At 32.2% G+C, this 21,996-nt stretch overlaps 2 protein-coding genes across 5 annotated transcripts in view; both read left to right on the plus strand.

Annotated features, from left to right (window-relative positions):
* Positions 1-251: 251 nt before the first annotated feature.
* Positions 252-16,085, plus strand: LOC111711361 (uncharacterized). Of its 4 annotated transcripts, none has more exons than XR_002767230.1 (22): positions 252-531; positions 817-944; positions 1,359-1,513; positions 3,078-3,120; positions 3,246-3,320; positions 3,736-3,807; positions 4,258-4,319; positions 4,590-4,631; positions 5,462-5,530; positions 6,147-6,210; positions 6,579-6,622; positions 7,042-7,161; positions 7,679-7,803; positions 9,194-9,277; positions 9,966-10,125; positions 10,813-10,946; positions 12,712-12,785; positions 13,221-13,279; positions 13,420-13,483; positions 14,732-14,808; positions 14,873-15,013; positions 15,327-16,085. XR_002767230.1 is itself a non-coding variant. In XM_023485700.1 (21 exons), exons 1-21 carry the CDS (start codon positions 441-443, stop codon positions 14,922-14,924), a joined length of 1,794 nt encoding a protein of 597 aa, XP_023341468.1. In that variant the 5' UTR covers positions 252-440; the 3' UTR covers positions 14,925-15,092. The 4 variants fall into 4 exon arrangements, 1 of the variants encoding a protein (XP_023341468.1); XR_002767231.1 differs by having other exon boundaries at positions 15,334-16,085; XR_002767232.1 differs by having other exon boundaries at positions 15,339-16,085.
* A 5,052-nt stretch (positions 16,086-21,137) lies between these two features.
* The window catches only part of LOC111711359 (sodium-dependent nutrient amino acid transporter 1), a 7,615-nt gene continuing 6,756 nt past the window's right edge, over positions 21,138-21,996 (plus strand). The window contains exon 1 of the mRNA XM_023485694.1: positions 21,138-21,310. Coding sequence (XP_023341462.1) covers positions 21,172-21,310 — 139 coding nt within the window. The 5' untranslated portion in view covers positions 21,138-21,171. The remainder of the gene's footprint in view (positions 21,311-21,996) is intronic.

A 21,996-nucleotide genomic window follows, 5' to 3' on the forward strand; every position in this document is an offset into this window, starting at 1 on the left:
TTTCAAAAGCAAATAAAGATAACAAGTGCATTGTATAGTGTATTATAGGCTAGTGTGTGTAAAGTGTGTAAAGTAATTCTCATTTGAATTTGAATCAGTTACAATCTTACTTTCCATGTGATAAAAATATGAACAAATATATTTTTCAAAGTCTTTTCAAAATTGGAAAAGCTAAGTTTTTGTTTAGGGTTTATTGGAAACATTTTTTATTTCAAATTTAATCGGTTTGCACATAATATTTTTTCAGAAGTGATTTTAAAATGTGATGAATCAAATATTTCAGGAGATAAGCTTGAAAGCTATCTTTAACCTCAAAATATCTGTTGTAAAATCTACCTCATACGGCTACAATTCCAGTACATATACCGGAAACCAGTTTTTTAAAGTGAAAAAGCAAGCATTTATATTTTCAAACTGAGTTCGTCTCTTATTGAACAACAATGGGGGCTAGTTCTAAGCCCAGAGTAAGGACTGCTGTAATATTACTTATTCTTCAGTTCTATCTCAGTTATGTAGAAACTGTTCAAATAGGAAAGAATAGAAGATTTTCATTTGAATTTTCGAAACCTCAAGAAAAGTTAAATTAAAATTAATCCCTTTATCTTTGCAACCTGATGATGTAAACCTTTGATATTTTAGACTAAAATAAAGTTTGACCTCACATAACTTATAGTTTCAAGTTTGAAATATCTTAGGTCTCTGACATTGGGTTGCAAAAATATAGTGATTATAAAAGCAGAATTTGTGGCAAAGATTCAATTCTTTGCTAATGCAATTTTTTTGGTTTAAATTAATCTTCTAAACTCCACGGTTCAGTGAGCCACAGTGAGCCAATGCAGACGGTTCGGGTTGGTGAGCCGCTAGATTTATTTTGTGAAAGTTCTTCAACCTATCAGTGGTGTTTATTTGAACATGAAGGGGTAGAGTACTCTACCACTGTTAAGGTATTTTTCATTAATAAAATCATTAAACTGTTTTTTATCAAAACTTGAAACCCGGGCAATTTTCAAAAGCAAAACATATCTTAAAAAATAAGATGAAAAAATAGTTTATTTTTTCTGCGATTAATTATTTATTTATTAAATAAATCCCCGCCTTCAATGTGAAATCAAATAAAAGTTTTACATGAAACGAATCTCACCGAACAATATGTTTATTTTCCTTATTTCAAAACTTTCTGAAAAATGTAATTAAATTCAATTTTTTAAATTCAAAGCTTAGTATTGTTGAGCGATAATGATGTTAACTAACACCTAAACTTATTTTGTAATCCAATTTTAGACAATTTTAATCCAATTTTTGTTTCCAATTTTGTATCCAATTTTGATACTTTGTAAATGTAATAATTTCTGATACAGGGACCTGAAACTACAGTCTGGGGATTTAACTGGAAGAAGACGAGTACACGCTGTGGAATTCATGTACAGGCTGTACAACCAGGGTTTGCTGGACAGTGGAAATGTCACCTAGCTCACACAAATCTAAAGAATAAAACAGAGGAGAGTAAGCTTGTGTAAGTTTACTCAAAAATCTTTCCTCGTAATTAAAAATTTTAGTTTGAAAAAATTACGGTGACATTTTCGTTAAACAATGTATTAAAATTACGTTGACATCCTCGTTAAACAATGTATAAAAATTACGTTGACATCCTCGTTAAACAATGTATAAAAATTACGTTGACATCCTCGTTAAACAATGTATACAAATTACGTTGACATCCTCGTTAAACAATGTAAAAAAAATTACGTTGACATCCTCGTTAAACAATGTATAAAAATTAAACCGATTACTACGTTGGTTATCGTTTATGGCACTAGGGTAATTTTGAATAATAGACAGAGTCGGTTGTATCTGATGGTTTATGTATAAGTAAAGCATTTATAATTATATTCTATGAAAACTTAATATAAATATTTATCGTCGAAAACTCTGTTGAACCCTAGTACTTGTTGCGTGTCCTCCAAACCTAAATATTTATTGGAATCGATAAATAAATGTCAGAAGAAATAAGACTGAAAATTCTGGAATACTTGAGGATATGTCTGGATTGGTTATAACAATATCATGCAGCAAAATTTATTCTAATATTTTGTTGCTGCATCAATATTTTCCTAATTTAATTTGTAAATCATTTTTTCCACCGTACGATCCGTAGAATGTTTACAGTACAGCATGTACGTAGGCTGGGATGTCATTTGATAGTGAATACTTTTTTTCTCAGATCTTTAAGGTTTGGGACCTAACCCGGCCTTTGTAGTTCCTACAAGGTGTCCCAATAAACACATCAGCAATATCCGCTATGCAGACGAAACTTTAGGAATATTTATAAAAATGCATTTTTCGCGAAAAAAAAATGTTCGCGAAAATTCATCAAAAAAGAAAAAAAAATCTTACCTATGGTTTTCGCGAAAATATATTCGCAAAATGCGCGCAATTTCGCTTCGCTTTGGCATTTTTCACTTCATTCATTTTTGCGTTAAAATGCGAAAATTGGCGAAAAAATTTGCAAAATACGAAAGAAATTTTTCGCATTTTTTTGCGAAACGTTTTGTTCGCTGCAAACCCTAATTGGAACCAGTAGCATACACGGGAGGGCTTTGGGAGTTCACCCCCCCCCCCCCCCCCATGGATCAGTCAAATATAGTTTAAATGGGATTTTAAGGTCCCAATGGAAAGAAAGAAACGTAAGTACTCCCGGAAAAAATCCTGTGTACGCCTCTGATTTTGACTGAAATGTAAGTACCCCTGGAAAAATTCCTGTTTACGCCCCTCATCTGACTGGAATGATTCAAGATACTATAAATATTTGAGTAAATGTAAATAATTGTAGAAAATGTGGAGAAAAGGAAATAAGTCTTGGTCACAAACTATGATCTTCTAATTAGCTTGCAATGTAGTAGAACTTTTATATCACTTATCAGAGATCAAATAATCTAATTCTTAGAGCTTGCAATGTAGTAGAACTTTGATATCACTTATTTTAAATCAAATAATCTAAGTTTGAAATAGCAAAGGTTTACACTATTAGTTTGAAAGATATAGGAATTCCTTTGTTAAAGCGTAATTATTTAATTTAGTGATGAGAGATGGATGGGTGTGTTTGTTGCAACTCCTGCTAAGGTACAAAGAAAATATTGTTAAAAAATTGAGTCTTTACCACAAACTCCCAGTATATTTGCAACCTGATGGAGTGAAATAATTCTTTATGAAAACGACAAATTAGAACAGAATATTGTTTTTTTTAGATTGATCTTGTTGATGTAGAAAGTCCATTGGTTAATGTTGGAACTGTTGTAGAGGCAGGCTGTGCTGTTACTCAGGTATTTAGGCAAATATGAGCTTGGAAATATGATTCGACCCACTCAAGGGGGGTTTGAAGGGAAGAGGGGAATTATCAGAAGAAGATTACAGATTACAGAGATAACTCCAGGGCAAGGATGTAATGCAAGGAAAGTTATTTCAGAAGTGTAAACACAAGACTGATGTCGAAGCCTTACATGGGATCCATCTTTCACAAAAAAAAATCAATGAAATATTCAAAATTATCAAAATTATCAGAATCCAATGATTTTAACCTCGTCGGATACCAGACGAACACTGATGCATCAATTATTGTTTACAAATTCCGCCCAGAGAGATCTGGTTTCAATATGTACGCAGAGTATACGCAACTGCAATTAACTTTCCTTGCATTACATTCTTGGACCCACTCAAGTTTCTGATATGTTTGTATAGGTTGGTAGTCCTGAGGTAGAGATAAACCTACAGTTGGATTCTAGGGGACAACAGAAAACACTGCTACACTCGGAAAATAAATAAATATTCTTTATATAATATTTTTTTTTCAAAGGACGAATTTACTGAAGGAATTCAGTCTTTGCCACAAACTCTGATTTTCTTATCCCTAACATTTGCAAGCCAGTGTCATAGACCTTATTATTAATTATTTTATTGTTAAATCAATAATCTAAATTTGAAATATCAAAGGTTTACTGCATCAGGTGGCAAAGATATAGGGATTAGAAAATTTTAAATCTTTATGCATTTAAAAATTCAAGCAGATGATTTAAAAGCTTTATTTACAGAAATATTTTGTGACATCATATTTTTGATATATTAAGATATTATATTTTATTGTGTGAAAATATTTCTTAAATAATCACAAACATAAGATTTTACACATCATATCTCTGAAATATGTATCTTGAATTAAAATTGCAATATGTGAAAATATTTGTTTAATTTTACAAACTCAAGATTGGAGAAAGCGGATTTGGAACCCATTATGTGGATCTACAAGATACAGGAGCAGTTTTCAGGTATATAAGAACTTAAGAAATGTCGTCTTTTGGGGAAGACTGGGGTCTGCATAGTATCTCTAACCTCTGATCCATACAACATTGGTCCGTAGATAAATGTATCCAGGCGCGGATACATTTGTACAATTAATTGTTGTGTACGATAAGTTTAGATATTTAGACAAGTGTGAGAATGACATTAAAGTTCTTTTAGAGATTTAGAGGTGGGAGGTGGGGGGGGGGGGGGAAGGAATGGTTGTAATTTTTATACATTATTGAAAAACAGTTTAGATGTGTATGGAAACAAGAAAAGGATGGTATTCTTCTTTACAGGTGAAATTGATTCTCTCAAAATTATTGAATCTCTCAAAATGCGAAACAAATTAATTTTGTGTGTTTATTAATACAGTACGGTGGTATAGTATCAGGGTACAGGACCGGGCGGTGGCTTATTCAAAAAACAAACAATTAAATGTTCGACATACTTCTTGAATTTGAACTTTAAACAACCCCTATCTCAATTCTATGGTCAAACTTCAAATCTTTAACTACAACATAATTGTTTAACTCTGAGTCTAAAACTAAAGAATGCGCGAATTTTAAGTTCGAGGTTAAAAGTTCTGTAAAATAATGAGTAGCTACTTAAATATTAAACTTTCTCAATTTTAAATTTGAATTTCCCGGGAAAAATTTCACCCAATCAGAGAAAAGGATTTACGGAGAATATTACATAACCATCGCTAATCAGCTGTTTTAGTTAACTTTTTAATATTTACGTAACCGAAAACAAAACATATTTCCAGTTACAACTGTATTTTGGGTTCTCGTGCAAACATTAATTAATTTAAAAAGTGAAATTTATTAAATCAAGGGTTTTACTATTAAATATATCGTTATTAGTTGAATGCGCGCCGCTTATCGCTGCATGATGATAGACAAATAGGGATTGCGGGATTTCAAGATTTTAACCATGTGTTTAATTTTAACTCGTCGATTTCGGCGAGTTAAATATTTAACCACAGGTTTAAATATTTAACCTCACGGTTAAAGTTCGGGTTTAAATTAAGTTAGAAGTGGCATTTAACCATGAACTTAAACTTTAAGTCAAAACTTTTCGTTCTTTAGTTTTAGACTCTGTTTAAATTAATTTCCTATTTGTTTAGCGGTGAAATTATCTCTGAACCTCTTGAAGTGATTCTAAAACCCTCTCTTCATCCTGGCATTGTAAACAGGTAAATCTATAGTGGTCGGCGATTTTATCAATACACTGAAAAAGACTTTTTACAAATAATGCTTAAACCCCTTTTTTCAAATTAAAAGTTTACAATTAAACAAAGAGAAACTGTTTGTTTACATGTTTATTATGTCTCTGCATATTTGAAAGCTTAGTAGAAATAGATTGTCGTCTTTATTGTATGAATTTATATGACAAATACTGTATATATAACTCTAGAAGTTAATTTTTACTGTTATCTTTCATGATTTAGGCTTGGTTTTCCTATCTAACTTTAGAATTTGGTGTAAATACCCTCTCACAACTAAAAAAAAATAGAATAAACGGAATAAAAAAGATATTTAGAATTAGAATCAAATTTATATTAAAAAAAAATGAGGCTTAGTCATAAACTCAGATCTGATTTTCTAATTCCTATATCTTTGCAAACCAACGTCGTAGACCTTAGATATTTTAAAACTATGAAGTCTGTTAGATATGAAATAATATAAGTTTAAAATATTAAGGTTTACATCATCATGTTGCAAAGATATAGGGATAAGCAAATTTCTGTTTGTGGGAACAATTCAATTCCTTAACAGGTGTCTGAAAAAATATTTATGTCGATTTTTTAGATTTGTGTTTACTGGAAACCCACTAGAAATCCTTGTTACCTTTCAAGCCAAACCCTGGCCCCAGGTAGAATAAATAATATTTGTAATGTAGAATGCTGAGGCGTACACAGGGGGAGCTTCAGGAACTTAGCACTGGATCAGTAAATCTATGGTTTTCAGGAGGTTTTCAGGAGGTTTTCAGGCTCTAAAGGGTGCTGAGCCCCCTTGGAACGAAAAAAAAATATGTTGATCCCCTCTTGACCGAATCTTGTGTACGCATTCCTGTGTACGCCCCTGATATACATTATATACACATTGCACAACCTATATTAGTATATGATGAATTACATTGATAAACATTTTCGAAAGGATAATCTATGGAAAGATAATTAATATAATAACTAGTGATATTGAAAATTAGGGATCATTATATGATATTGATATTTTTTGAAGGATGAAGATATTAAGTGGTTTGTCCTGGATAACAATGAAACTATGTAAGTGAATCCATTAAAATATCAGTTTTCATTAATTTCATTAATATCAATGACCCAAGAGATCTTAAATATTCAAGGTTCTACCGAATCTGGGGATAAATCATCATCATTGGAGTACTATCATGAGACCCCTTTTACAGGAGTCTCCAAAGAAAAGTTTGAGGACTCCGATAATAACCTTTAGGTCAACAACACAAATCTGGGGTCTCCGATGAAAAGCTTGGGGTATATTAAATGACAACCTTGGAGTCTCCGATGAGATGACTGTGGGGGGTCTCCGAGCAGATGGCTGTGAGTTGGGTTCTCCGATGAAAGGGTGTTTCCAATAGTACTCTAATGGTCATGATTTCTTCCCAGACCAGTATCATCGAACTTTTAAAAAACTATTTTTTTACTGAAATTTTATTTGTTACGGCAAGGTATCCCTTGGAGTCTGGTTTAGGACTGGAGTTTGAGTACCTACCTCTGGAGATACAAGATGAAAATCTTTATGAGTTTACCACTGGAGTTTTAGTCTCTAATGTTACAGAAAATATCAGGAAAATATCAATATAAATTTGATTAAATATCAGGAAAATATCAATATAAATTTGTTTAAATATCAGGAAAATATCAATATAAATTTAAGGTTATATAGCATAAATATGTGAAGTACACCTGCAGTATGGAAACAGTACAACAAAATGGCCGTTTTACAATTTTTTCTAATAAATTCCTCTCTATATATTCTATTCTCTATGTTGGAAACTGACATCGTGACCTTTGATAACGAAAACTATGAATCCTGATAGATCTATTAGTTTAAAGGAAACTGAGTATTTGCCACAATCTCTGGTTTTGTAATCCCGGGTTTGCAATCCCATTTTAATTATATAATTATCTCAGGATCACAAACTGGGTTTAAATTATTTATATATCAGCCTATCTAAGCTAGGTTAAAAACATATCGGGATTTGAAAAAAAAAGATTCTATTCCTTTGTGGAATCTAAAATAACAAGATTGAAACTTATATTTCCAAACTGCACTTGTTTAATGTTTGCTTGATATTGTGTTAGTTTGTCGATTCACATCACTAATTCCGTCGGAGAGACAGAATTTTTCTTCCATATCGACCTACCACCCCCTACAACTACCTCCACAACTACCACAACGACAACTACTACTACTACTACTACATCAGGTAAGTTATCGAACTACAGAGTTATGAAACTTTACAGACGACTGTACGGATATCGTACTGTCTGTTTTACTTACATTTATGACTCTCTGCAACTGTAAACATATTTCTGTTTACTTCACCCTAAGAGAAAATATATTGTTTTGAAAAAACTAAAAATCATGAAGTTCTAATCTGTATTTTCGTCCCAGCAACCCAAGGTTATAATGCAAGGAAAGATAATTGCAGTTGCGTATACTCTGCGTACATATTGAAACCAGTTCTCTCTGGGCGGAATTTAAGTAATCAAGAATAGATGCATCAGTGAACGTTTAGTATCCGAGGAGGTTAAAAGCATTAGATTTTGATGATTTTGATATTTCACATAATAGTTTTCTATGACCAGAATATTCTCTGGTACAGGGGCAAGACCAAAGAATCTTACAGTCCCCCTAAGAGCAGGAATAGGTAGAGAAAGATCTCCCAGTGTAAAGAGAGGATTAAATGATGGAATAAACTCTCAAAACAAAAAAAGAAATGTAGGGAAGCCAGTTGTCTCTGGTACAAGAACTCAAGAGAAAATTAGAAAGATTAAATCCCCTCCAGCTGATATTTTCTGTTATGGTATTCCTAAAGGTACCACCAAACAGGATATTGTGGATGACTTAGAAGAAGCTGATATTAAGATAACAGTTGGCGATATTGTGCAGATGTCTAAACCAAATGAAACATCAAATGTTATTAGCTTTAAAATCTCTGTTCCAGCTGAAGATCTTGAGAAAGCCTTGGATCCCACTGTGTGGCCCTTGCGAGTACGTGTCCGTGAATTTATCCATTATAGGAAGCGGTTTTCTGATAGAAATGGAACCACAAGTGTATCAGATTCTGATAAAAATGGAACCTAGAGTGTAGAGAAGAGTAGTGCTACAGCTACAGCAGTACAATGATGGATACAGCTAGTACTTTGTGCTTAACTAGCTATAATAGTGAGAGTATGGGAATTGATAAACAGAACTTTATAAGTTTGCTATCTTGGTTCTCAGACATTTTATGCATTCATGATAAATATGTTATGTAGTTAATAAAAATCAATGTTTTCTATTTGTGCATAATTTTGCATATTTTTTTCTCTTTTCTTTTGGAAACCTGTATTTTCAAAAAAAATTATTTAAACAAATTTAAACTACACCGTTTATATATGTATTTATATCTTTGTGTGTGAATAAATCTTTATAATAATTTCATTGATTTTTTATGTGAAAGATGGATCCCATGTTAGGCTTCCACATCCGTCTTGTGTTTATATTACCTGCCAGAGACAGTACACTGCAGCAGAAAAGATGTGTACACATCTGAAATAACTTTCCTTGCATTAGAACCTTGCTGCAACCGAACTTAATAACACTTATTGTAGAAATAGCGTCAGTGACAACATTTTTGAATTTCCTTGTTTCTGATGAGGTATACAAGAACAATATGACCGCTGGATCTATCATAGGTAAACATGATTACGTAATAAATGCAAACTTCTCTTTATACATGACATCTTTAAATATAAATCAGTGATATCTCTCTTTGTTTATTTGTCTGTTTTTGTTTGTATATGTTCAATCACAACTCCGGAACCCCTTCACCGATTTACCTAAACTTTTGATTGGGGAACAGAAATATTCTTAACTTTGTTATTAAATTCGGTTCACTTTTACAGGAAAATCTTAGTTATTTAGGTAAAGCTGGCTTTCTAAGCTAGTATGTATATAAAGCTGCAATCTATGTTTGTATGTTTATACGTTCAATTATAATTTGATTTGCCTCTAATTTGCATTGGGGAACTCGGTAGAACCACGGGAATGTTCTTTTCTTGGTTTAGAATTTTAAGTTGAGTGGATTGACTTTTAAAGGGAAAGTTTAGTTTCCAAGGTCAGCTGGGTTTCCAAGCTATAGTCTGTTTGATTTAAAGGGAAAATCTCTGAGATTCTATGATCTTGAACTTGATGATTTTTAAAAAAGCGGGAACTGCAAAGTTATTTTTTTTTATTTTTAGGTTTATGGATTTGTCAATTTAAATTTCAATATTGTTTGGACATGGTTTGGATTTAATTAATTAATTTAATTAATTAAATTAATTAATTGATTTTTAGATTCTGATCTCCTCGGACAACATTATTTGATGGATAACTATTAAGGTTTAATCGGAGGAATAATGTTTGGTTTGATACTGGTTCTCCTGTCTCTGGTTTTATGTCGGAGGAAAAAGATCAGAAGAAGAGGAGGAGATGTCTCCGGAAATCAGAATTGGGAGGAGAAAGGTTTTCCTCTTCTTCTTACGGAAACTAATATAATCAGGTAATTACAATTACAATCACAAAGGGACTATATATTTCAAGTGATCCTACATGCAAAGATGGCATTGCCCGATTCACAACAATACCCTTGAAACCTTTTTCTGATCAATAATGCACGGGCAGCCGTAGTACATTTAAATTTCCGAGTTGGGTCAACCTTTCCGGTCCCAGTTTGTACTGTACCTAGCTCTATGGACAGGACTAGCCGGTGCAACAAGGTTGACGCGGTCAGACTTTATGCTTCATATAGGTTGAATTTACTTTTACTAAAGGTGCGTGAATGTGAAAGATACAGTCGTTTTTTCTAGTTTGAAAGCGTCCAAATCTAATCATTCCTATACATTTTGTCCTGTCGTAGAAATGCGCTAATTCCCTTTTGTTGACAAACCACAATTAAAAATAATCTGTTTTCTAAATTATAAATATTGTTATCATATTCTCGGCTTACGAATCGTGCATTTCCATCTTTGTATGGAGGGTCACCAGAAGTTACGCTTACAGTCCCCTTAAGAGCTATTTTTATAGTTCTTTAAAAAAAATAATTATTTTAGACTTATAATTTTTCTATTTTACTAGATTAGCGATACTTTTAAACAACTTGTGCCCTTGCAAAATAAAGAAAACATATGACGAGCTACTTTAAATGTAATTTTTAGAAATTGGCATGTGTTAAATTCTTTCTTATTAGGCTCACAGACGGAGATAAGTCACCGCTGTCGATGTCAACATTTGGCAAGGATGGACAGACAGCGAGAAATCAGGAGACAGTGGAGGACAGCGCAGATGCTGGGTTTTCCAGAAATAGAAACATTAATAGCACAGGTTTTTACATATATATATATCACCCTCAACAAAGCTTTCGGTGTATAATGCAGTGCAGTTTGCAGTACACTGACCGAAGAAATAACGGGGTTAAGTCAAGCGTGTAATGCAAGGAAAGTTAATTGCGGTCGTGTATACACTGCGTACATATTGAAACCAGTTCTCTTTGGGCGGAATTTGTAAACAAGAATAGATGCATCAGTGTTCGTTTGGTATCCGAGCAGGTTAAAAGCATTAAATTTTGATAATTTTGATAATTCACTTAATAGTTTCCTATGACCAGAATATTTCATTGATTTTTTATGTGAAAGATGGATCCCATGTCAGGCTTTGACATCCGTCTTGTGTTTACATTAGCGCACAGAGACAGTACACTGCAGTACAAAATATGTGTACACTTCTTAAAACTACTTTCCTTGCATTACATTCTTGGGTTAAGTGAAGAGTGATTTACATACACACTAATTGTATCTTATGTCTTATGTCTTATATACAGGGTGTCCCACATCATATTAGACCGAGAACGGGTCTAAATTACGATTTTCGGGACTAATCTAAAAATTTAATTAGAATGATTCATCTTGAAAAATAGCATAAGTCTAATATAAGAATTTTCTTGCGAAAAATAATAAGGTTTTCGAGTGATAATGGTTTATTTTGGCGTTAAAGATTGAAGATAATCTAATATGATATGGGACGCTCTGTATATATATATATACCGAAATCTGTCCCTAATATGAATGATTGCATTTAGTTAGTTTATTATAACGGTCGGATAAAAAAAATCAAAATAAAGAACTTCCATGATTTTCTTCCAGGTTCAATTTTTTATCCTACCCTCGTAATTAACAATTAAAATGATATTTTTATATTAGGAACAGACAGATTTCAGTGGTTTTGAACATATCTATTCTTGTATATGCTAAAAATTCAAGGCAACAACTCAATTATCAAATATTCAGAGAGACGGTTTTACAATTTATTATTATTATTATTATACAAACACTTAGAAACTAAAAATACTATACGATCGATGAAAATGAATAATAGTCAGTGGAAGATGGATGCTCAGGATATTCTTTCACCTCTCATCGTAAGGGTTGATTTCCAACTGCCCCCTCTGCTCCACCCTAGCCTGGATCTTAACCCTAGCTCCCCTGGCTTATCGGGCCGACTCTCCTGCACCCCGCCTTCCAAAATAACGGTTGGTGGCGTGGCTTGGGTTATATTTAGATTCTGTTTGGCTTATTCGAATTATCACATAAACACAAATAAAACCGTTATAATTCTAATGTCTGTACAAGGTGTAGAGGGGGGGGGGGCATGATACCCCTAGATAACTATGATCGCAGCGATCTTAAGATCCCTTGAACCGCTGATCGTAAAAGATCAACAAAATCACAACATCATTACAATATTGTTCAAGATAAAGTTTCATTTTGAAATAAAATTTTTAACTAATAGTGAACAGCCAATAGATAATGGGAGAAGTGCCATCTTACCATTGGTGCAAATAAAAACTATGATAACCTCTGAAAACTATATTTCAGATGAGGGTTTAAAGAGCCCTAGTATGAAAAGTTTCTCTTTAATTAAATGGAAACCATATTAAAAAACACTGAAATACTTCCCAAAGTGCCTCATAGCAGATTATTATCTTTTCCTACCTGTACACTCCGAGGCCTGGCTGTAAGTTAAAAAAAAACTTCACTGATCAAAAGAAAGCTTAAATTTTCAAGTATTTAACAACAAAAACATTATTTAGAACTTGAGCTAATTCTTCCTTCCCCTTCCTCTATAAGCACAGATGATCTTTCTTCACTCGGAGTAAGGATGAAGGTGAATAATATGTAAAGTAATAATTGTTTGTTTGTTTGTTTGTTTGTTTGTTTGTTTAGATGTCCGATCATAACTCATGAACCCCTAGACCGATTTGCCTTAAAGTTTGATATGGGAGATCCACGGGAATGTTCTTAGTCTGGTTTGAAAATTCTAATTGGAGTGCAGTTGACTTATACAGAAAAAAATCCAGTCAAAGCTGGGTTCCAAGCTAGTCATTAAAAAGAAATATCAAGAAGTTTAAAAATTGAAAAGTGTTGATTGGAAGATTAAAAATCACAAATCAGTGAATATTTAAAGATTATTTTGAACAAACAATATGTTTCAAATCTCCATCAGGCTCTGAAACAAGTTTTATAAAAGTAAATTACAACTGTAAATGAATTGTAATATTCTCATTCATTTCTTGCAATTTTTCACAATTTTTGTGATCAGGAGTTTCCTGATCCTTTAGCCAGCTGGGAGGATCTTGAACCAGAACTTAACTCTAGAAGGTTAGTTTAGACCGGGTTTTTTATAATTTGTTTTTATAGTTAATCAAAACCGGTTTAATTTCGGAAAACTGTATTTATAATTTTTTTTAATCAGAAAACAACTTATTATTTGAAAGAAAATATTTGGAATGTATTTTAAGATCTAGAAACCTAGAGGAAGAATTTGACCAAAATCCTGCGTTACTTAGTCCAACCCATTTCCAGGTAAAAAGTGCACTCTGAACCAAAATACGCAAAAAGTGTACTCTGAACCAAAATACGCAAAAAGTGTACTCTGAACCAAAATACGCAAAAATCAATCAGAACTTTACCAATAACTCATTCTAAATTAAAGCTAGAAACAAGCGCCTTAGATGTGTAGGGCCACAAAAAAGTAAAAGTATGTTGTTGAGGTAAAACCGAAGGCTAAAGAGTTGCGACGCTTAAAAGTTGACACGTTCTTAAAATATGTAAGCAATAACTTTAATAATTGTCTGGAAGAGTGTTATCTATCTTGCACAACTACGATTGTCAACCATTAACTACAGGACCCCCCCCCCATCCATGTAATGTCGTCTTTAACTCAAAATCTCCTCTCGGAGACACCAAACCAAATAATTTTCGCACCATTCTCTTTGTCCTCCGGTAACGGAGTCTAAACACTTATATTATTGTGAACAAAATATTTTCATATAAAGAATTAGTGAATTTCGTTAACAATTAATTGTCATTCTTTTCAGAAGTTTAAATATATAAAAACGTCTTAGGACTCCCCGACAGTTTAACCTTCTCATCCCTAATTAGATCATAAGAATCTTTTCATTGTAAAATTATAAAACTTTGTAACAAACTCGTGCATTATTATCAATTTTATTTTTTTAGGAAATAAAGAGTTTCTCTGCATTATCGATTTTGATTTGAGGGTTATCCAGTTGTCTATCTGTTCATTATTGAGAATCTTGTTCCTATCCGACAACAACGATATCTAAATTCCTAACTAATTGAAAGCTAATTATAGCATCAAAACTATCAACTATCTTTTACCAAGTTCTAACTATCAGCCGCCAGCCACAAACCACTAAATACCAACTACCATATTTCTCCTAACAAACTAACAACTGCAATATTCCTCCTAACAACTACTAACTACCATATTCCTCCTAACAACTGCCAACCACCTCATCTTCTACATACTGTCTGTCAACTGCCATCTACGAGTTTTAAAACAACCAACTCCTAACTGAACTAATTATGAAGTAATGACTACTAAATACTCACTCACAACTACAAAGTATTTTTATCATCATACAATCTTCCAACTACAAGAATTCAACTACCAACTACCCACTTCTAACTAATATTTACCGACTACCCGCATCCTACCAACTTCAAACTATCAACTACCTTTCGTTTACTAAAAATACCAACTACGATCAACAAACAAATTATATTGCAATTATGTTCCATATTCAGGTTCGTTTAAGCGGTCCTTCAGGTTATCCAGTAACAGTCCCCTCACCATCTCATTCACCATATTCAAGTATTCAACGGTAACAGTCCCTTTATAATCACAATTCTATTTTCTTTAATTCTATATTTACTTGTTTTATTTAGACTTCATCTCCATATTCCTCCTGAGAAGCAAGTGGAGAGAAACCAAAAATGAAAATGTAGTTTACAAAATGGAAACATATGCAAGCTCTGTAACTAGGATTAAAGTTTTTAACTTTTACTTTTGCTTTACAAAATAACTTTGTCTAGAGCTGAAAACTTTAGAATGGGATATCCTTAATCCTGATCGGATAATTAATCTGAACTGAAAACTTTGAATGAGATATCCTTAATCCTGATCGGATAATTAATCTGGAGATTAAAAATGAGAGGAGAACAAGCAATATTTAATCTCGAGATTAGGAAAAAGAGTGGATTAAGCATTAATCCCGATATTCACCATTCTAAAGTTTTCGGCTCTGGAGATTAAAAATGAGAGGAGAACAAGCAATATTTAATCTCGAGATTAAGAAAAAGAGTGGATTAAGCCTTAATCCCGATATCCACCATTCTAAAGTTTTCAGCTCAGAACTGATCTCAAAAATATCCCAACCTTTGTTTAATTTACTTAATTCTTTATATTAATGTATGTTAGAATTGAACACAATTATTAATCATGAACTGAACAATTAGATACAGGGTTACCCACAAAGGATGAGACTGTAAAGACGACTTAAAACTCATGTAATATGACAATCCCAAGTCTGCTGCCTACTATGGTATTGTACTGGCTTATTTCATGAGTTGGCAAAAAAGAAACAAGCTTACATTTGCCAAAAACCGTAAATATAAGGAAACAGTCAGTATAAAATTCGTACAGTCGTCTCTGAAGTCTAATATTTTGTAGGTAACCCTCAGTAAGGAAAACAATCATAACTGTAAAATTGATGTGCATATGTAGATACACATATGGATTAATAAAGAAAACACAATTTGAAAGTATGCAATTTTAGTAAAAACCAAGACTTTTTTATATCAAGACAACAATTTTAAAAAAGATAATTGTTGTATACATTGTTTTGTGTGAAGTATACTGCTGTTTAGAATTATTAATTAATTAAACATTGAAACAATGAGTTAAATGATAGAAAATAAGTAAGAAATTCTACTTTAAATCTTAAAAGAAAAAAGACAAAATTATAACTTCTTCTAGTTGTCTTAGAACTGAATTAACATTTTAATATGACACCATTGTTATAATCATGTGAACTGTATTATGGCATCACTTTTTCATATCACTGCCCCATTTATACTGTTGTAACTTGTTTTGTTTAAATATTGTGAAAATAAATTAAAACTTGAAATTTCCATTTTTCAATTCTGTGTTTAGATTCATAAATAAATAAGCACCATTGATCTTTTCTTTCGATTGTCAAGGTTATAATAATTGGCAATTTAGTCAAGCAGATAATTTGAAAGAACAATTAAATGAAATTAGTTGTTTCTAGTAATGTGCGCATAATACAAATTAATTGTTATGAGGGCGCGGGGAGGTCCCCCCCCTTTGTGTTGCGCCTTTTACGAATCCGTAACCGTATTGTATTGCCTGACCTAAAATTGTTATATATCTTGAAATAGGTTAGACTATGTTAGGGGAGAGAAGGGTGGAATTTAATGGGGGTTCAGGGGTGGATGCAGGGGGGGCGGGTGGACATTCGCCCCCCCCCTGAATTTGGAATTTTTTGTTCCTATTTTCAGAATAGCTTCTCAATAGCATGCTGAAGGGAAAGAAACCCTAGTGCAAAACAGGAAAAATATCTGTCTTAATAAACTATAATGTGTGAAAAGTTAAAAATCTAGTTTTTTAGTCTTTAGTCATTAATTTTGACTCTTTTTGACTAATTTTCGCATGCGGCGCGATTTTTTGTTCCTAATTATGAATATTTTTGTTCCTAAAAAAATCTTCCCCCCCCCCCACTTAAATCCTGTATCCACCCCTGTGGTGGTTAGACGTTTATCTAAACTGATGAGTAACATTTAGTCATGTCGAGATAAAAGAAAAAGGAAGGAATGTCGTAGTCATAATGGGGAATCGATTTAAATCAGTAAAAACGTGTGGAGGAATTAAAACTGTTCGTTATTTTCTTTAAATTAATCAATAATTAGTTCGAATACTTTTTAGATCGATTTCCTCTAGGTCAGATCCATAGCATCGAGAAAACACCAGAATACCACCTATAGGAATAAAGACGACCTGAATATAATCTGAAATTTATTTGCTGTGCTGATTTGTAAAGCAAATATTTTTCCATTGAACCCCTTCTTTGTACTTGTTAAAGGGACCGTTCACTTATTTGGGTAATTCTTTGTACTTATATTTATGGGTCTAAAAATAATAATGTTCCACAATATTAATGGAACCACTGTTTTTATGAACCAGTTCATGTTGTTATACAATATGGAAGGTTTATTGTTTGCTAAGTAGACTATAGTAGACGATTGTAAACTAGAGTTCAGGTACTCCCTTGAGAGTTGTATAAGCTGGAAGTAGTATTATACAATTCCTCGGTAATTGGAAAACAGTAAATGCGCGTTTTCACAAAGGGAGACTGGAATAAAACAAATAGATTATTAAGTACAATGATGGAGGGGGTGCAGGGCCGCGCAAAATGTTGTCCAAGCCTCCTGATTTTTAGAATGACCTTTAAGCCCCGAGAAACCATCTCCGTGTCTCCAGAAATGTGTCGAAACCTCTGTCATTCTGGATCTTCATTTAAAAGATCTTTTTCTTAAGACATCCACCAAAAACCTTTTTCGAAAAATCTTAACATGATACAGTAGTAACAATTTGTAATAAAAAATCTATTTTAATTTAGACTTCTATGTTTATTTTTCTAATTGCAGTTTTATATAAAAATAGACAAATTTTATATTGTATGTTAAAATATTCGCTAAGCCGCCTAAAGGTCGTCATTTATGAGTAAATTAAATTAAATTTAGTAAATCACCGAATATTTTTATTTCTAACCCTCTTCCACGTTTTTCTAATCCATCTTTCCAACCTCAGAAACTCTAATTTTAATCTTAGAGTACAAATAACTTGGAAGACGACTTTTTAAATCTTCGGATCTAGGCAGTAAAAGTATGGTTTTTAACTTTAATCTCAAAAATCAATATTTAAAAATCAAATTTTAACTGTCTATAGCATATAAAAACCTGAATTCTAGATAACAACCCCCCCCCCCCAAAATTTAATTCCCCCCCCCATCCTTTGAATCCAATCCTTGTCCATTCAAGCCAAGACAAGGTCAAGGATATAAATCAGAGGAAACAGATATCATTTTACACAAATTAAATAAAAAATAATTAAACTTTATTTTTTGAAACTCATGCAACGCGGTGAATGCCTCATAATTATACTATAACTTTAATTATGATTTTACTGCTTCAATTTTTTATAAAAAACACATTATTAGAATATATTATGATTCCCTGGGAAATTCCAGCTTCACCTGGACACTAATATTTCCCATGTAAAAGATAACTTTAAACCAAGCTAATAACATTCTCAATTTAAATTTGAGTCAAGGGGTTTATGAGTTATGATCGTACATCCAGCCAAACAGAGATTACTACTTCATATATATACAAATATATATATATGAAGTAACCTTAGAAAAGCTACACATCAAGAACCCGAAGAGAACCTCGATATACATATACCAGCGACCAGCGTTCCTTAGAAAAGCTACACATCAAGAACCCTAAGAGAACCTCGATATACATGTACCAGCGACCAGCGTTCCGTAGAAAAGCTACACGTCAAGAACCCTAAGAGAACCTCGATATACATATACCAGCAACCAGCGTTCCTTAGAAAAGCTACACATCAAGAACCCTAAAAGAACCTCGATATACATATACACCAGCGACCAGCGTTCCTTAGAGAAGTTACACGTCAAGAACCCGAAGAGAACCTCAATATATATACACCAGCGACCAGCGTTCCTTAGTGGTAAACCAAAAAAATCTTTATATGCACAAAGGTACATAAGTAATACAAGTGCAAATCTTTTAAATTTCCTATTTTCATGAACCACAATTGTTGTTTTTGATGCTTTTACAGGACAATTTTGATGCTATAGCTATAGCCACACGATAAAATAGTTCAAAGTTGTTAAATGGAGAGATATGAGCATGTACAGTGGTAGGCGATTTTATAAATACAAATAAGACGACTTTCGATTTCAATTTTGATTTATACAACGCTTTTAAATCTTGTAAACAATCAAAACTTAAATAAAAATTTCGTTTTCATTGTATTGATACCACTGTACTTATTTGACTATATTAATTTTGTATTAAAACTCTATACATAATATATATCATTATATTATATATATAGAATATCCTGAGATTTCAATGTCAAGTCATGACATCATTGTGAAACCGTCTCTACACTGCCTTTAATAACTGTTGTAAGCATAAACTTGGTGTTCAGTCAACCAAACATTAATTCAATACAGTATTGTGTAATCTGAACAACAACTTAATAATATATATTTGAATAGTTCACACTCAACAATTCCTCCTCAAGGACTTCTCAAAATTTACAATATTGGTTTCCATGTTTTTATTGATTTTTTTTCATTCTGATAGTTTTTTTCCGAAAACAAAAAAGTGAGAAAAATATTGCGAAGCGATATAAACACCGTATAACGCATAATTGATAATAATAATATAATGATGAAAATAAAGTATTTCGATATAAAAAAAAAAATATTAAGTTTCGGACAAAAGGTCTGAGGTTATAAGGTTATAAATTTATCCGTGGTATAAACAAAATTTTATATAGATGATAAAGCATAAAAAATAAAACCAAAAACATATTAGAAAGAACATAGGCGTTGAAATAAAACAAAAAATTGGCAAAGAAATTGAGTCTTTGACATAAGCTCAACTTGTCTAACCCTTATATCTTATGGCAAAACCGTTGATATTTCTAACATAAATTTTTGCGAAATCAGCGAATTTTATACAATACATATATTTTTCAAGAATGAGGATTTGCTGTGATTGATATACAAATACAGGGTTACCCATAAAGGATGAAACTTTGGGGACGACCTCATGAAAGAATGATAAGACGACTTCATGAAAGAATGATAAGAATGCATCATGTAAATGACATTCATTTAATTGTAAAACGCACGGTTTTATTAGATGGACCTGCATGAATAAGTTTTCAGATTAGCGGAATTCATTAAAAAAATAGCATACAGAAAAAACAGTTCTCATCAATTTGAACGTATAAACAGTAAAGAATTAAATAGAAAACAACTCTGTAAACTGTGGGTTTGCCTATGCTAATATGAAACAGTATCTTTATATGGGTTTATGTATGATTTTTAAATCATGTTTTGTCTCTGTAAGTTTAAATTAAGAAGAAGATGCCATTTTTTCAAAAACAATTTTCAATCCATGAGTTACTTTTATTTTATTTGACAATTTATAGTTTTGACATTTTATATCTTCTGAAATTTTGTAGTTTCAGCAGTTATTCTATTCTATGTTTGTACAATTCGATATTTTATATCTTCTGACAATTTGTAGTTTCGACGTTTTATAGTTTTGACATTTTATATCTTCTGAAATTTTGTAGTTTCAGCAGTTATTCTATTCTATGTTTGTACAATTCGATATTTTATATCTTCTGACAATTTGTAGTTTCGACGTTTTATTCTATTCTACGTTTGTACAATTCGATATTTTAAATCGTTCTACGATTTGTTATTTGAAGTTTTCATGTTGCACATTTGGTTATTCCATTTTTTTCATCGTTTATTTAGGAAAAGACAAAAAAATATTTGAAATATTTTAGTAAAAGACGTCGGAATTAAATTAGATTTTCAAAAGTTGTTAAAAACGTAAAAAATTAAATTTAAAAAAATATTGTGTAAACATCAAATTAGAATCATTGAAAAGTATATGTACTTATTTTATGAATATATTTAGTACAGTGATAACCAGAAACCTCTGCAATAGGAAAACTACTTTTAGACTCAAGTTATGACTTTAAAGAGTCCAATAAACGTGAGACAAAGCAATGTGGAGGGTAAACAATCGCATTTCACTTTTTAACAACATCAATTGCAGTTGAGTATTGCTTTAATGGCATCTTCCTATTCAACAGTTGTCTGGTTATCACAGTATTTAGATTTTAAATCTAGTTTAAGAAAATGTGAAGAGAATACATTTATTAAAATTTCATTTTCTTTGTTGGATTTTTTCTTTAAACTGGGGTTTCTAGAACTGGAATCCTCTCGTCTACTACGTCTGAAAGAAATGGAGGGTTACGGTCAACTCCAGTAACCCTACTATTGTACAGTTTAGTATAGTTATCAGTTAGTCTTATTAAAGAAATGGAAGTGATAAGAAGGAATTTAGTTCCTGAGTTAGGCTGGAGAAAATATTTACAAACTGGACTCAGATCCAGGTTTGGAGGAACCTTGTCTAGACTAGGACACGGAGAGGTTACAAGTATTCATCCAACGCAATCAGGTATATACAATTTTCATAAATCTAACAGAGACCGAATTTAACGAATTTGAACTGCCTACCGCCGGTTTAAATTTGAATCACCGATTTAAATCCTTCGACTTGATCTTCAATCGGTGGTCAAATTTTAACCGGCAATAGTTAGTTCAGTCACTTAGCTCAAATTCATCAAATTCTGTCCATAAATAATTATTTTATTCTAATTATTTTTTACTTTTGACTCCTTTTCATTCTGCATTTTATATTTCCTGAAAAAAAGTAAAGGATTGGGCCTCCCCCCTCCCTCTTTTCTCTCCCCCCATTGTCAATTGGCATCTCCCTCCCAGCAAGATCTAACTGTGCTTTCCTGAAAGAAAAATGAAAGATGATGTTTAGATGTTTAGAAAGATGAAAATTTCCCTGTATGATAATTGAAGGACTGCAGTATGGTTTTGGTGAATTATATTGGCGTACTAAGCCTAGGGGTGTCAGAAATGATTTTTTTTGCATTTTTTTAAAATCTTCTATAAAACTTTTAAAGTTTAATTTTTGATAAAACTTTTTGTTCTGGATGATTGCAAATATCTATCTAAAACTTTCTTAAACCGGCATATTTTTTCTATATTCATTTAGTTAAGAGTTTGAGTCAAAATAAGTATTAATAAATATTGCTTTATATCGAGTAGATATCCTTAAACATACCGATGTAA

This window comes from Eurytemora carolleeae, unplaced genomic scaffold, assembly GCF_000591075.1.
Source record: "Eurytemora carolleeae unplaced genomic scaffold, Eaff_2.0 scaffold1009, whole genome shotgun sequence".
In the NCBI taxonomy this organism is placed as follows: Eukaryota; Metazoa; Arthropoda; class Copepoda; order Calanoida; family Temoridae; genus Eurytemora; species Eurytemora carolleeae.

Coding starts and splice junctions, on each gene's coding strand:
- LOC111711361 (XM_023485700.1), top strand. CDS start 441: ATGGGGGCTAGTTCTAAGCCCAGAGTAAGGACTGCTGTAATATTACTT. Junction 5,531..6,146: donor CATCCTGGCATTGTAAACAG/GTAAATCTATAG, acceptor TCGATTTTTTAG/ATTTGTGTTTACTGGAAACC. Junction 10,947..12,711: donor TAGAAACATTAATAGCACAG/GTTTTTACATAT, acceptor AACATTATTTAG/AACTTGAGCTAATTCTTCCT.